Genomic DNA, 17,457 nt, shown 5'->3' with positions numbered 1-17,457 from the left:
GGTGGGTATCTGTGGTTTCATCTCAACCAGTTTTCAGTGTGCAAAGAACTTCTGAGTGGGACAATCCTGATGTTCTTGCCTACCAAAGATGTACCATCCAAGAGGAATCCTCAGCATCATGTCCCAGTTCTCTAAAGGTGGAACTATTATGATGTCTAGCTTTTCTCCAACTGCTGGGAAAGGTTCTCCTGGTCATATTTTAATCCCTCAGGTATTCAGTACACGTGCAATGTTCAGTAATCAGTGGTCATCTTGGCACTCCTGGATTCACAAGTGTTTTTGCTTTTTGTGTGTCTGGAAAAGACAGACAAGAGGTCATCCACTTGCTCCTTGGACAGCAGTTCAGTCCCTGAGTGCAAGTAGGAGTCAGAATTCTTTCAATCTTCTTGCAGCAGTCAAGCAGAGTCATCTTCCTAAAGATGTTTTCTTCCAGGAGTGTCCTAATGGTATGTTGGTGAGGTGACAGTCCTTTTCTGTCTATTACCCAATGATAGAAAAATTCCTTCCTTCAATCATAACCACTTAGCCAACATGTCTGCAAGTCAATTTGCAGCACCTATTAACTTTGTTTAATGCAAACCTTCCAATGAGCCCCAACATAAGACTCCTACTTTCCACCATCCAGAGGAGAGATGTCCACCCCTTTGTCAGAGTCAGTACTGGTTTTTTATACTGTTGTGGCTGTATTGAGAAGCTCTGTGATGTCCCTGAGAATGAATGGTACAAATTCCTGTGGGCTCCACCTGACACATCCTAGACAATGTAAGAGCTCCTAAGGATGTCATTTGCTCCACCAAATGCCCTGTGCCTCTCCCAGATGGGTAATCCATGCTAAATGCTCAGCATCTAAATCATTGTCTTTCAGTAGAAAGGCAGTTACAGATGTTTACTGGACATCTGGAGTAATGTTGAGAAGCAAATTACTTCTAACGTAATTTGATAAGAGGAAGCACAAAGTACACTTTGTTTAACTTATTCTCTCAGTAATGTTAAGAAAAATATACTTTCATGACTGAAATACATTTTTAAAAAATAAGTGAGAAATGTATTTCTACAGGTGAAGTCATTATGTACCTATTTCTTGTATACTGTTTATTGAATATGCATCCCTGTGTATACAGTGACTGCAACGTTTGGGCAATTGGTCACTGTAGAGGTATAGTATTCCTGCAATATTACATTATATATTAGGCACCAAGCTACCTGGCCTTAGAAGGCATACTTTGGGTTACTTATTTGATTGTTTAAAAATAGATTTTTCTTACATGGCAAAGGCACTTTCCCTAGTCACATGTCACTCCAATACTTTTAAACTGCAGGCTAGGTGAAGCACAATGGTGCAATCTAAAGCCATATATTTTGTCAAATATGGGTAGTTTAAATACATCCCACAACCTTTGTCATTTAACCTCCACACCTCAGGTGCAATTTTGGTACCAACTTACTAGGGCTTTGCTGGTGAGTTAAATTCACCAGTTTTAAGGTACTATTTTAGAAAGTGAACATTTGCACTGCAGCAGTAAATAGCAGTGTCACAGTTCAGAGGTTCATAATACCTGCAAAAAGGCAAAAATATGGACCGGAAAGACAACAAGCATTTACAATGCAACAGGTCTCGCGTTTGCTCATGTTAGAGCTGATCACGTTGTAAACTCCTAACCTGACTTTTCACCTATCGGGCAAATGTGCATTTATGTACATAACCCAAAAAAGTGAAATTAACTATGTAAAGTGCTCGACTTCTGCCAAGCAAGATCGCGCTCGTAAATTAGAGAAAAAGAAGTCCACGAGCCTGATGGAAAACAGCGAGCCTCGCATGTTTTCTGTACTTGGTCGCTGCTCTCGAGGAGGGCTAGCCACCGGAAAAGGCATGACGTATGTGTGCCTTCGACTAATGAAAGCAAGCAGATTTTATTAGGCAAGCCCACGAACCAATAAAAAACACTGACGTGAAGTTGACAGGGCTCCGAGCCCTTTTCTAAATACAAAGCGTCTCGCTGCTATACGCATGCGCGATCGCATGCAACGCAGGCTCAACCCTAAAAAGGGTGACCTTATATTAATGGAAACTTGACTACAGAGAAGTTTTGTACAACAGTAAGAACCTGAATGTCTAGGTTTGAACGTATTCAACTTCAAAGATGGCTTAGATTCAAGGACTATGTGACTTTTTCAGTCAAGACTAATAACTTGCTGAAAGCACACAACTCTGGTTTAAAACACAAGATAAATATTTTGAAATTGTAAAACCTACTCAATTTCATTGAAGAAAGCAAGATAGGTCCATCATTTAATTTAATGTGTGGGAAAAACGGATGAATGCCTGGCAAGTTTCCATTTCTTTTTTTACACCATAAAAAGAAATAATGTCTTTGTCAAATACAGGCTGCTTTGGCATTTTTGACATTCAGCCAAATTAAACAACACTACTGAGGAAAAGCTCTAAAAGCTCAGTGTAAGTACCAATGCTTTACATATGTTCTTTCCGATTTCAGGGGTAAAGTCTGGGTGGGTGAAGAATCTTTAAGGTTCCTCATGAGGCTGAGTAAATAATTGATGTTTTTATGCATTTTTCAGTATTACTTAGATAGGAGGTTATATAAGTATTGATATTTGTTATCTAGTGGCAGAAGGGGTGACAAATATTTACAAAAGATAACAGTATGGCTATCCTGATGGCCACCAGTGGTAAAATAATGTATTAAGTTGCATTTTTAAATCTACGCCTAGAAAATTAGATGAGGCAAGATTTTTTGTCGCAAGACAATTTTTGATTGCAAAATGGCAATTGCACTGTTTTCTACCACCTTTACTAGTGGAAGACTTGTTGGTAAAACTGTAATTTAGTTTCTGAATTTTTTTAAAGAATATATACCACCCACTACTGATTTAGTTTAGCCTGGAGCTTTGGAATATTTCAAGGAACATAGCGCTAAACTTTGTGTTTACATCCGACAGCAGTAAGAGGGTACAAAAGAACAGAAATAAACACATGAACATATGGAGATTTCACCAGGCAACAAGGATACTTAAGCACTCTGAAGGCTCTGCAAGGCAATACACAAGTTAACTTCCAGAGTATTAACAGTTCCTGCATGTTGGACTTTGTGCCCCCAACCCCTGCATCCACTTTGAAGCATGAGGTGTGCTTCACCATTTTGCTACATTAAGCGATTGGGAAAGCGTTCCTTGGGGGATTTCTTCAGCCCTTGAAAGCGCTTCCCCTTTCTGGTGCATGGCGCCTTTAAAAAGCGTCTATTCATTGTGACATAAGGAAATCACCGCCGCAACCCGGGCTTCATTGGTGGCTCAAGTGCTTTTGGAAAAGCACGTCCTGGTGCCCAAGATCACCGCCGCAGCCCGGGGAAGCTGCTTCAACTAAGCGCAAGTGAGCGCTCTGCTTCGTGCCCCCGGGGCACAAGAAGATCCAACTAAAAGCAAAATTGGAGCAAGAGAATTCCTGTCGTGTCCCCGGGGTGAAGCGCGCTCTGTGGTGCACCCCCGGGGCACAGGCAGGCACCTACTTTGGTGCCTGCCCCTTTCCGACGGCCGGACGGGCCGCCGAGTGCTGTTGGAACCGGTAGGCAGGGAAGGAAGCCTCATCGGAAGCTCCCTTGCCCCACCAGGACCCTTGTTATTTCTTCTGCTGCGCAGGGGAAAGGGAAGTCTCACCGGTGGCTCCCCCTGCTCCCGAAACACTCCGGACCTGTTTCTGGAGACCAAGGGCGGGGCGGGAACCCCGCTGGAGGTCCCCCCGTGCCGCTGGCTTCCCCATGTGGCCCCCTCGTGGGCCAGTATCAATTGCAGGGGTCTCCCCCACAGCGGAGGGCCAGTGGGCCTGGGGGAGACCCCAGGAGATCGCGGGCCCCAGGAGGAGCCTGTTACCAGTCGGAGGGTCCCCCTACGTTATCCCGAGGACGTCGGCCCCCCCTTGTGAGGACCGGTTGAGGCCCAGAGTGCCCCCTGTGATCACAAACCCCCAGAGGGGCCCGTCCACAGTAGAGAGGAGGTGCGTTCCGCCCTCCTCCAGCCAAAGGGTAAGAGAGGCCCCCGTTTTGCAGAGAGGAGTGCCGGGGGGGCATTTTTAATCTTCTAAGCACTAGTGGTTCCTTCATCAGTAACACCAGGTATTTCCTAGAGGAATAATATATATTCTAAAGTTCTTTCTACAGACTTGAATATGTATATTGCCTACCTGTGTTTTGGTGTGTGGCTATATGTATGTAAATGTTACTGTTATGGGCATAACATGCTAATATGTTTTTCTAACTTTCCATATGTTTTCTAATGTTCCTACTATGGGCGTTCATGATATTCTTATGACAAGTGCTTTGGTGTAATAACGTGTTTCCTGACTACTGAGTAACCTGTGTGTTATATGTGACTACTGCTAGTTTGCAGAGTAACTAATGTGTAACGTTCTGACAACTGCTAAGGTAGCAGGATACTACCCATATGTGATGTGTACAATACAGTATATTTTCATATAATCTGGTGTTGTGTTTCCTTTGTGGTGGGGATATTGCGTCACATGTGTTGTGTGTGTTGTGAAAACGCTTTACACATTGCCTCTGGGATAGGCCTGACTGCTCGTGCCAAGCTACCAAAGGGGGGAGCAGGGGTTATCTTTGACATGTAACTCCCTTGCCCTGACTAGAGTGGGTGGGTTCTGCTTGGCTGAGGTGCATACCCTAGCCAACCAGAAACCCCATTTCTAACACTGCAGAACTAACTAACTAAGCAACTGAATACCTAATGAATTAACTAATTAACTAAGTAAGTAAATTATTCATTCTTTACAGCAAAAATCACAAGGGAAGGACTGCTAAGTGTGAAGATATTTTTTTCACAAAATACATTCCCAAAGCCAGCAGAGCTTCACACTCTTGAGAGCAAGCCTAATGTTTGCAGATGTAAAATTATACTTCTACGTATTTCTTAGTCGTGCAGTTTTATAGGGTGGCACATTTGTTTCCACTGATGTCTTTGTTAACAGTTTGCTTGATAAAAAGTAAATGAAAATAATTACCCTTATTTATTAGTTTGCTCTATTCTATATTTTATAATCTTTTAAGTGGCGTTAGTTCATACATTTTTACATTCTTAATAACCTGCTAATCCTAGATTATTTTTCTGTAAATTTATTACTTTTTCAATTATTGATTTTGCAAACCAACAAGCTTTTCTTATCCCAGAAAATGATGGAAAGGATACTTTAATGAAACTTTGGATTGTCTATTTACAATAAAATCGTGGAAGCGCCATTTTAACAATCAACGATTGTCTGTTCACTCTTGCTCCCTTAAATGGACATTGAATTATGGTTAAAGCCTTAAAACCAGAATGTAGTATAGAGAGAATATGTTATGGTTTGGTATGTGTTTCAAGTCCCTCTTGTGCTTGATGGATTATGTTATCATCATAACTAAATATTGAGAAAGCCAGCCATTTTTTTTTAGAGAAGTTGCATCACACTGTGCTTATTGACACTGTTTCATTAAAATTTGAGGCAACTAACTGCTGATGCTTGCAGTGTAAAAAATACAAACCCATATAATATGCATAAAATAATAAAAGAAAAACACATTATAGGTAACTTTATCAAAAAAGAACAAAAGAAACACTGGACCAAAATGCTTACCTGGACATGGTACATAACAGGGCATATGTAATGGGGTGTCTTTTGATGGTAGATCTCCACACATCACCTGTTCCACTTGCTTTGTCACATCAGAGAATGAGGCATCATGGACCACACATGTAATATTGCGAATCTGATATCCATCTCCACACTGGCCACTCTAGAGACAAAAAATAAGCTGCATGTTAAGCTTTGGTTAGTTAGATAGACACAAAATTATACTGCTGCTACCAGAGGTATGTCAGAAATTGACATTTATATGCATGTGTAAGGAAATGCCTCCTTGGCATGGTTGCCCCCTGACTTTTTGCCTTTGCTGATGCTATGTTTACAATTGAAAGTGTGCTGAGGCCTGCTAACCAGGCCCCAGCACCAGTGTTCTTTCCCTAACCTGTACTTTTGTATCCACAATTGGCAGACCCTGGCATCCAGATAAGTCCCTTGTAACTGGTACTTCTAGTACCAAGGGCCCTGATGCCAAGGAAGGTCTCTAAGGGCTGCAGCATGTCTTATGCCACCCTGGAGACCTCTCACTCAGCACAGACACACTGCTTGCCAGCTTGTGTGTGCTAGTGAGGACAAAACGAGTAAGTCGACATGGCACTCCCCTCAGGGTGCCATGCCAGCCTCTCACTGCCTATGCAGTATAGGTAAGACACCCCTCTAGCAGGCCTTACAGCCCTAAGGCAGGGTGCACTATACCATAGGTGAGGGTACCAGTGCATGAGCATGGTACCCCTACAGTGTCTAAACAAAACCTTAGACATTGTAAGTGCAGGGTAGCCATAAGAGTATATGGTCTGGGAGTTTGTCAAACACGAACTCCACAGCACCATAATGGCTACACTGAAAACTGGGAAGTTTGGTATCAAACTTCTCAGCACAATAAATGCACACTGATGCCAGTGTACATTTTATTGTAAAATACACCCCGGAGGGCACCTTAGAGGTGCCCCCTGAAACTTAACCGACTATCTGTGTAGGCTGACTAGTTTTAGCAGCCTGCCACAAACCGAGACATGTTGCTGGCCCCATGGGGAGAGTGCCTTTGTCACTCTGAGGCCAGTAACAAAGCTTGCACTGGGTGGAGATGCTAACACCTCCCCCAGGCAGGAATTGTCACACCTGGCGGTGAGCCTCAAAGGCTCACCTCCTTTGTGCCAACCCAGCAGGACACTCCAGCTAGTGGAGTTGCCCGCCCCCTCCGGCCAGGCCCCACTTTTGGCGGCAAGGCCGGAGAAGATAATGAGAAAAACAAGGAGGAGTCACTGGCCAGTCAGGACAGCCCCTAAGGTGTCCTGAGCTGAAGTGACTCTAACTTTTAGAAATCCTCCATCTTGCAGATGGAGGATTCCCCCAATAGGGTTAGGATTGTGACCCCCTCCCCTTGGGAGGAGGCACAAAAAGGGTGTACCCACCCTCAGGGCTAGTAGCCATTGGCTACTAACCCCCCAGACCTAAACACGCCCTTAAATTTAGTATTTAAGGGCTACCCTGAACCCTAGAAAATTAGATTCCTGCAACTACAAGAAGAAGGACTGCCCAGCTGAAAACCCCTGCAGCGGAAGACCAGAAGACGACAACTGCCTTGGCTCCAGAAACTCACCGGCCTGTCTCCTGCCTTCCAAAGATCCTGCTCCAGCGACGCCTTCCAAAGGGACCAGCGACCTCGACATCCTCTGAGGACTGCCCCTGCTTCGAAAAGACAAGAAACTCCCGAGGACAGCGGACCTGCTCCAAGAAAAGCTGCAACTTTGTTTCCAGCAGCTTTAAAGAACCCTGCAAGCTCCCCGCAAGAAGCGTGAGACTTGCAACACTGCACCCGGCGACCCCGACTCGGCTGGTGGAGACCCGACACCTCAGGAGGGACCCCAGGACTACTCTGATACTGTGAGTACCAAAACCTGTCCCCCCTGAGCCCCCACAGCGCCGCCTGCAGAGGGAATCCCGAGGCTTCCCCTGACCGCGACTCTTTGAATCCAAAGTCCCGACGCCTGGGAGAGACCCTGCACCCGCAGCCCCCAGGACCTGAAGGACCGGACTTTCACTGGAGAAGTGACCCCCAGGAGTCCCTCTCCCGTGCCCAAGTGGAGGTTTCCCCGAGGAACCCCCCCCTTTCCTGCCTGCAGCGCTGAAGAGATCCCGAGATCTCTCATAGACTAACATTGCGAACCCGACGCTTGTTTCGACACTGCACCCGGCCGCCCCGCGCTGCTGAGGGTGAAATTTCTGTGTGGACTTGTGTCCCCCCCGGTGCCCTACAAAACCCCCCTGGTCTGCCCTCCGAAGACGCGGGTACTTACCTGCAAGCAGACCGGAACCGGGGCACCCCCTTCTCTCCATTCTAGCCTATGTGTTTTGGGCACCACTTTGAACTCTGCACCTGACCGGCCCTGAGCTGCTGGTGTGGTGACTTTGGGGTTGCTCTGAGCCCCCAACGGTGGGCTACCTTGGACCAAGAACTAAGCCCTGTAAGTGTCTTACTTACCTGGTTAACCTAACAAATACTTACCTCCCCTAGGAACTGTGAAAATTGCACTGTGTCCACTTTTAAAACAGCTATTTGTGAATAACTTGAAAAGTATACATGCAATTTTGATGATTTGAAGTTCCTAAAGTACTTACCTGCAATACCTTTCGAATGAGATATTACATGTAGAATTTGAACCTGTGGTTCTTAAAATAAACTAAGAAAAGATATTTTTCTATACAAAACCTATTGGCTGGATTTGTCTCTGAGTGTGTGTACCTCATTTATTGTCTATGTGTATGTGCAACAAATGCTTAACACTACTCCTTGGATAAGCCTACTGCTCGACCACACTACCACAAAATAGAGCATTAGTATTATCTCTTTTTACCACTATTTTACCTCTAAGGGGAACCCTTGGACTCTGTGCATGCTATTCCTTACTTTGAAATAGCACATACAGAGCCAACTTCCTACATTGGTGGATCAGCGGTGGGGTACAAGACTTTGCATTTGCTGGACTACTCAGCCAATACCTGATCACACGACAAATTCCAAAATTGTCATTAGAAATTGATTTTTGCAATTTGAAAAGTTTTCTAAATTCTTAAAAGACCTGCTAGGGCCTTGTGTTAGATCCTGTTTAGCATTTCTTTTAGAGTTTAAAAGTTTGTAAAAGTTTGAATTAGATTCTAGAACCAGTTGTAGATTCTTAAAAAGTATTCCAACTTTTAGAAGCAAAATGTCTAGCACAGATGTGACTGTGGTGGAACTCGCTTAAGATGAGGGAGCTAAGGTCACTCTGTAAAATAAAGAAAATAACAATGGGCCCCAAACCTACCAAAATACAGCTCCAGGAGCTTTTGGCAGAGTTTGAAAAGGCCAACCCCTCTGAGGGTGGCAACTCAGAGGAAGAGGATAGTGACTTGGAGGAAAATTCCCCCCTACCAATCCTATCTAGGGAGAACAGGGTCCCTCAAACCCTGACTCCAAAAATAATAGTCAGAGATGCTGGTTCCCTCACAGGAGAGACCAACACCTCTGAAATCACTGAGGATAGCCCCAGTGAAGAGGACATCCAGTTAGCCAGGATGGCCAAAAGATTGGCTTTGGAAAGACAGATCCTAGCCATAGAGAGGGAAAGACAAGAGATGGGCCTAGGACCCATCAATGGTGGCAGCAACATAAATAGGGTCAGAGATTCTCCTGACATGTTGAAAATCCCCAAAGGGATTGTAACTAAATATGAAGATGGTGATGACATCACCAAATGGTTCACAGCTTTTGAGAGGGCTTGTGTAACCAGAAAAGTGAACAGATCTCACTGGGGTGCTCTCCTTTGGCAAATGTTCACAGGAAAGTGTAGGGATAGACTCCTCACACTCTCTGGACAAGATGCAGAATCTTATGACCTCATGAAGGGTACCCTGATTGAGGGCTTTGGATTCTCCACTGAGGAGTACAGGATTAGGTTCAGGGGGGCTCAAAAATCCTCGAGCCAGACCTGGGTTGACTTTGTTGACTACTCAGTGAAAACACTAGATGGTTGGATTCAAGGCAGTGGTGTAAGTAATTATGATGGGCTGTACAATTTATTTGTGAAAGAACACCTGTGAAGTAATTGTTTCAATGATAAACTGCATCAGCATCTGGTAGACCTAGGACCAATTTCTCCCCAAGAATTGGGAAAGAAGGCGGACCATTGGGTCAAGACAAGGGTGTCCAAGACTTCAACAGGGGGTGACCAAAAGAAAGGGGTCACAAAGACTCCCCAGGGGAAGGGTGATGAGACAACCAAAACTAAAAATAGTAAAGAGTCTTCTACAGGCCCCCAAAAACCTGCACAGGAGGGTGGGCCCAGAGCCTCTTCACAAAACAATGGGTACAATGGTAAAAACTTTGATCCCAAAAAGGCCTGGTGTCATAGCTGTAAACAGCATGGACACCAAACTGGAGACAAGGCCTGTCCCAAGAAAGGTTCCACTCCAAACTCCCATCCAGGTAACACTGGTATGGCTAGTCTCCAAGTGGGATCAACAGTGTGCCCAGAGCAAATCAGGGTCCACACTGAAGCTACTCTAGTTTCTGAGGGTGGGGTGGATTTAGCCACACTAGCTGTCTGGCCGCCTAACATGCAAAAATACAGACAGCAACTCTTAATTAATGGGACTAGAATAGAGGGCCTGAGGGATACAGGTGCCAGTGTCACCATGGTGACAGAGAAACTGGTTTCCCCTGGCCAATACCTGACTGGAAAAACTTACACAGTCACCAACGCTGACAATCAGAGAAAAGTACATCCCATGGCAATGGTTACTTTAGAATGGGGAGGGGTCAATGGCCTGAAACAGGTGGTGGTCTCCTCAAATATCCCAGTGGACTGTCTGCTTGGAAATGACCTGGAGTCCTCAGCATGGGCTGAGGTAGAACTAAAAACCCATGCAGCAATGCTGGGTATCCCTGAACTGGTGTGTGTGAAAACAAGAGCACAGTGCAAGGCACAGGGTGAACAAGTAGAGCTGGAGTCTGGAAGAATGGCCCAGCCTACCAAGAGAACAGGAAAGTCAGCTGGGAAACCAACTGCAACACAGCAAAAGAAAGGGAACCTCTCTTCTCAGGAAGAAGTTCTGCCCTCTGAGGGAACTGAGCCTTTGGAGCTTGAACCTTATCAGGTTGAGCTCTTAGGCCCAGAGGGACCCTCAAGGGAGGAGCTGTGTAAGGGACAAGAAACCTGTCCCTCTCTTGAAGGCCTTAGGCAGCAAGCTGCTGAAGAGTCCAAAGGCAAGAAAAATGGAACGCATAGGGTCTATTGGGAAGATGGACTCCTGTACACTGAGGCCAGAGACCCCAAACCTGGTGCCACTAGGAGAGTGGTAGTGCCTCAGCTGTTCAGGAAGTTCATCCTAACATTGGCCCATGACATTCCCCTTGCTGGACATTTGGGACAAACCAAGACGTGGGAGAGGTTAGTCAACCACTTCTACTGGCCCAATATGTCCAACATGGTTAAGGAGTTTTGCCTCTCCTGCCCCACCTGTCAAGCCAGTGGTAAGACAGGTGGGCATCCAAAGGCCCCCCTCATTCCACTTCCAGTGGTGGGGGTTCCCTTTGAGAGAGTGGGTGTGGACATAGTTGGTCCACTAGAACCTCCCACAGCCTCAGGAAATCTGTATATCCTGGTAGTAGTGGATCATGCTACCAGGTATCCTGAAGCTATTCCCCTTAGGTCGACTACTGCCCCTGCAGTAGCCAAGGCCCTCATTGGTATTTTTACCAGAGTGGGTTTCCCTAAGGAGGTGGTGTCTGACAGAGGTACCAACTTCATGTCAGCATACCTAAAGCACATGTGGAATGAGTGTGGAGTGACTTATAAATTCACTACACCCTACCATCCACAAACTAATGGCTTAGTTGAGAGATTCAACAAGACATTAAAAGGCATGATCATGGGGCTCCCAGAAAAACTCAAAAGGAGATGGGATGTCCTCTTGCCATGTCTGCTTTTCGCTTACAGAGAGGTGCCACAGAAGGGAGTAGGATTCTCACCCTTTGAACTTCTGTTTGGTCATCCTGTAAGGGGACCACTTGCTCTTGTTAAAGAAGGCTGGGAGAGACCTCTCCATGAGCCTAAACAGGACATAGTGGACTATGTACTTGGCCTTCGCTCTAGAATGGCAGAGTACATGGAAAAGGCAACCAAAAACCTTGAGGCCAGCCAACAACTCCAGAAGTTTTGGTATGACCAAAAGGCTGCACTGGTTGAGTTCCAACCAGGGCAGAAAGTCTGGGTTCTGGAGCCTGTGGCTCCCAGGGCACTCCAGGACAAATGGAGTGGCCCTTACCCAGTGCTAGAGAGGAAGAGTCAGGTCACCTACCTGGTGGACCTGGGCACAAGCAGGAGCCCCAAGAGGGTGATCCATGTGAACCGCCTTAAGCTCTTCCATGACAGGGCTGATGTGAATCTGTTAATGGTAACAGATGAGGATCAGGAGGCAGAGAGTGAACCTCTCCCTGATCTTCTGTCATCAGACCCAAAAGATGGCACAGTAGATGGAGTGATCTACTCAGACACCCTCTCTGGCCAACAGCAAGCTGATTGTAGGAGAGTCCTACAACAGTTTCCTGAACTCTTCTCCTTAACCCCTGGTCAGACACACCTGTGTGCCCATGATGTGGACACAGGAGACAGCATGCCTGTCAAAAACAAAATCTTTAGACAATCTGACCATGTTAAGGAAAGCATCAAGGTGGAAGTCCACAAGATGCTGGAATTGGGAGTGATTGAGCGCTCTGACAGCCCCTGGGCTAGCCCAGTGGTCTTAGTCCCCAAACCTCACACCAAAGATGGGAAGAAAGAAATGAGGTTTTGTGTGGACTACAGAGGGCTCAACTCTGTCACCAAGACAGATGCCCATCCAATCCCAAGAGCTGATGAGCTCATTGATAAATTAGGTGCTGCCAAATTCTTAAGTACCTTTGACTTGACAGCAGGGTACTGGCAAATAAAAATGGCACCTGGAGCAAAAGAGAAAACAGCATTCTCCACACCTGATGGGCATTATCAGTTTACTGTTATGCCCTTTGGTTTAAAGAATGCCCCTGCCACCTTCCAAAGGTTGGTGAATCAAGTCCTTGCTGGCTTGGAGTCCTTTAGCACAGCTTATCTTGATGATATTGCTGTCTTTAGCTCCACCTGGCAGGATCACCTGGTCCACCTGAAGAAGGTTTTGAAGGCTCTGCAATCTGCAGGCCTCTCTATCAAGGCATCCAAATGCCAGATAGGGCAGGGAACTGTGGTTTACTTGGGACACCTTGTAGGTGGAGGCCAAGTTCAGCCACTCCAACCCAAGATCCAGACTATTCTGGACTGGGTAGCTCCAAAAACCCAGACTCAAGTCAGGGCATTCCTTGGCTTGACTGGGTATTACAGGAGGTTTGTGAAGGGATATGGATCTATTGTGACAGCCCTCACTGAACTCACCTCCAAGAAAATGCCCAAGAAAGTGAACTGGACTGTGGAATGCCAACAGGCCTTTGACACCCTGAAACAGGCAATGTGCTCAGCACCAGTTCTAAAAGCTCCAGATTATTCTAAGCAGTTCATTGTGCAGACTGATGCCTCTGAACATGGGATAGGGGCAGTTTTGTCCCAAACAAATGATGATGGCCTTGACCAGCCTGTTGCTTTCATTAGCAGGAGGTTACTCCCCAGGGAGCAGCGTTGGAGTGCCATTGAGAGGGAGGCCTTTGCTGTGGTTTGGTCCCTGAAGAAGCTGAGACCATACCTCTTTGGGACTCACTTCCTAGTTCAAACTGACCACAGACCTCTCAAATGGCTGATGCAAATGAAAGGTGAAAATCCTAAACTGTTGAGGTGGTCCATCTCCCTACAGGGAATGGACTTTATAGTGGAACACAGACCTGGGACTGCCCATGCCAATGCAGATGGCCTTTCCAGGTTCTTCCACTTAGAAAATGAAGACTCTCTTGGGAAAGGTTAGTCTCATCCTCTTTCGTTTGGGGGGGGGTTGTGTAAGGAAATGCCTCCTTGGCATGGTTGCCCCCTGACTTTTTGCCTTTGCTGATGCTATGTTTACAATTGAAAGTGTGCTGAGGCCTGCTAACCAGGCCCCAGCACCAGTGTTCTTTCCCTAACCTGTACTTTTGTATCCACAATTGGCAGACCCTGGCATCCAGATAAGTCCCTTGTAACTGGTACTTCTAGTACCAAGGGCCCTGATGCCAAGGAAGGTCTCTAAGGGCTGCAGCATGTCTTATGCCACCCTGGAGACCTCTCACTCAGCACAGACACACTGCTTGCCAGCTTGTGTGTGCTAGTGAGGACAAAACGAGTAAGTCGACATGGCACTCCCCTCAGGGTGCCATGCCAGCCTCTCACTGCCTATGCAGTATAGGTAAGACACCCCTCTAGCAGGCCTTACAGCCCTAAGGCAGGGTGCACTATACCATAGGTGAGGGTACCAGTGCATGAGCATGGTACCCCTACAGTGTCTAAACAAAACCTTAGACATTGTAAGTGCAGGGTAGCCATAAGAGTATATGGTCTGGGAGTTTGTCAAACACGAACTCCACAGCACCATAATGGCTACACTGAAAACTGGGAAGTTTGGTATCAAACTTCTCAGCACAATAAATGCACACTGATGCCAGTGTACATTTTATTGTAAAATACACCCCGGAGGGCACCTTAGAGGTGCCCCCTGAAACTTAACCGACTATCTGTGTAGGCTGACTAGTTTTAGCAGCCTGCCACAAACCGAGACATGTTGCTGGCCCCATGGGGAGAGTGCCTTTGTCACTCTGAGGCCAGTAACAAAGCTTGCACTGGGTGGAGATGCTAACACCTCCCCCAGGCAGGAATTGTCACACCTGGCGGTGAGCCTCAAAGGCTCACCTCCTTTGTGCCAACCCAGCAGGACACTCCAGCTAGTGGAGTTGCCCGCCCCCTCCGGCCAGGCCCCACTTTTGGCGGCAAGGCCGGAGAAGATAATGAGAAAAACAAGGAGGAGTCACTGGCCAGTCAGGACAGCCCCTAAGGTGTCCTGAGCTGAAGTGACTCTAACTTTTAGAAATCCTCCATCTTGCAGATGGAGGATTCCCCCAATAGGGTTAGGATTGTGACCCCCTCCCCTTGGGAGGAGGCACAAAAAGGGTGTACCCACCCTCAGGGCTAGTAGCCATTGGCTACTAACCCCCCAGACCTAAACACGCCCTTAAATTTAGTATTTAAGGGCTACCCTGAACCCTAGAAAATTAGATTCCTGCAACTACAAGAAGAAGGACTGCCCAGCTGAAAACCCCTGCAGCGGAAGACCAGAAGACGACAACTGCCTTGGCTCCAGAAACTCACCGGCCTGTCTCCTGCCTTCCAAAGATCCTGCTCCAGCGACGCCTTCCAAAGGGACCAGCGACCTCGACATCCTCTGAGGACTGCCCCTGCTTCGAAAAGACAAGAAACTCCCGAGGACAGCGGACCTGCTCCAAGAAAAGCTGCAACTTTGTTTCCAGCAGCTTTAAAGAACCCTGCAAGCTCCCCGCAAGAAGCGTGAGACTTGCAACACTGCACCCGGCGACCCCGACTCGGCTGGTGGAGACCCGACACCTCAGGAGGGACCCCAGGACTACTCTGATACTGTGAGTACCAAAACCTGTCCCCCCTGAGCCCCCACAGCGCCGCCTGCAGAGGGAATCCCGAGGCTTCCCCTGACCGCGACTCTTTGAATCCAAAGTCCCGACGCCTGGGAGAGACCCTGCACCCGCAGCCCCCAGGACCTGAAGGACCGGACTTTCACTGGAGAAGTGACCCCCAGGAGTCCCTCTCCCGTGCCCAAGTGGAGGTTTCCCCGAGGAACCCCCCCCTTTCCTGCCTGCAGCGCTGAAGAGATCCCGAGATCTCTCATAGACTAACATTGCGAACCCGACGCTTGTTTCGACACTGCACCCGGCCGCCCCGCGCTGCTGAGGGTGAAATTTCTGTGTGGACTTGTGTCCCCCCCGGTGCCCTACAAAACCCCCCTGGTCTGCCCTCCGAAGACGCGGGTACTTACCTGCAAGCAGACCGGAACCGGGGCACCCCCTTCTCTCCATTCTAGCCTATGTGTTTTGGGCACCACTTTGAACTCTGCACCTGACCGGCCCTGAGCTGCTGGTGTGGTGACTTTGGGGTTGCTCTGAGCCCCCAACGGTGGGCTACCTTGGACCAAGAACTAAGCCCTGTAAGTGTCTTACTTACCTGGTTAACCTAACAAATACTTACCTCCCCTAGGAACTGTGAAAATTGCACTGTGTCCACTTTTAAAACAGCTATTTGTGAATAACTTGAAAAGTATACATGCAATTTTGATGATTTGAAGTTCCTAAAGTACTTACCTGCAATACCTTTCGAATGAGATATTACATGTAGAATTTGAACCTGTGGTTCTTAAAATAAACTAAGAAAAGATATTTTTCTATACAAAACCTATTGGCTGGATTTGTCTCTGAGTGTGTGTACCTCATTTATTGTCTATGTGTATGTGCAACAAATGCTTAACACTACTCCTTGGATAAGCCTACTGCTCGACCACACTACCACAAAATAGAGCATTAGTATTATCTCTTTTTACCACTATTTTACCTCTAAGGGGAACCCTTGGACTCTGTGCATGCTATTCCTTACTTTGAAATAGCACATACAGAGCCAACTTCCTACATTGGTGGATCAGCGGTGGGGTACAAGACTTTGCATTTGCTGGACTACTCAGCCAATACCTGATCACACGACAAATTCCAAAATTGTCATTAGAAATTGATTTTTGCAATTTGAAAAGTTTTCTAAATTCTTAAAAGACCTGCTAGGGCCTTGTGTTAGATCCTGTTTAGCATTTCTTTTAGAGTTTAAAAGTTTGTAAAAGTTTGAATTAGATTCTAGAACCAGTTGTAGATTCTTAAAAAGTATTCCAACTTTTAGAAGCAAAATGTCTAGCACAGATGTGACTGTGGTGGAACTCGCTTAAGATGAGGGAGCTAAGGTCACTCTGTAAAATAAAGAAAATAACAATGGGCCCCAAACCTACCAAAATACAGCTCCAGGAGCTTTTGGCAGAGTTTGAAAAGGCCAACCCCTCTGAGGGTGGCAACTCAGAGGAAGAGGATAGTGACTTGGAGGAAAATTCCCCCCTACCAATCCTATCTAGGGAGAACAGGGTCCCTCAAACCCTGACTCCAAAAATAATAGTCAGAGATGCTGGTTCCCTCACAGGAGAGACCAACACCTCTGAAATCACTGAGGATAGCCCCAGTGAAGAGGACATCCAGTTAGCCAGGATGGCCAAAAGATTGGCTTTGGAAAGACAGATCCTAGCCATAGAGAGGGAAAGACAAGAGATGGGCCTAGGACCCATCAATGGTGGCAGCAACATAAATAGGGTCAGAGATTCTCCTGACATGTTGAAAATCCCCAAAGGGATTGTAACTAAATATGAAGATGGTGATGACATCACCAAATGGTTCACAGCTTTTGAGAGGGCTTGTGTAACCAGAAAAGTGAACAGATCTCACTGGGGTGCTCTCCTTTGGCAAATGTTCACAGGAAAGTGTAGGGATAGACTCCTCACACTCTCTGGACAAGATGCAGAATCTTATGACCTCATGAAGGGTACCCTGATTGAGGGCTTTGGATTCTCCACTGAGGAGTACAGGATTAGGTTCAGGGGGGCTCAAAAATCCTCGAGCCAGACCTGGGTTGACTTTGTTGACTACTCAGTGAAAACACTAGATGGTTGGATTCAAGGCAGTGGTGTAAGTAATTATGATGGGCTGTACAATTTATTTGTGAAAGAACACC

At 46.6% G+C, this 17,457-nt stretch overlaps 1 protein-coding gene across 1 annotated transcript in view; it reads right to left on the bottom strand.

Moving 5' to 3' along the window:
- THSD7B (thrombospondin type 1 domain containing 7B) overlaps nt 1-17,457 on the bottom strand; it is a 2,268,639-nt gene that overhangs the window by 118,806 nt on the left and 2,132,376 nt on the right. Inside the window, exon 23 of the mRNA XM_069225078.1 lies at nt 5,642-5,801. Within this exon, the coding sequence (XP_069081179.1) occupies nt 5,642-5,801 (160 nt within the window). The remainder of the gene's footprint in view (nt 1-5,641; nt 5,802-17,457) is intronic.

The sequence above is a fragment of the Pleurodeles waltl genome, chromosome 3_1 (genome assembly GCF_031143425.1).
Source record: "Pleurodeles waltl isolate 20211129_DDA chromosome 3_1, aPleWal1.hap1.20221129, whole genome shotgun sequence".
NCBI classification, from domain to species: domain Eukaryota; kingdom Metazoa; phylum Chordata; class Amphibia; order Caudata; family Salamandridae; genus Pleurodeles; species Pleurodeles waltl.
Note: the sequence above shows the minus strand (reverse complement) of the source record. Positions and strands in the feature narration are given on the sequence as shown.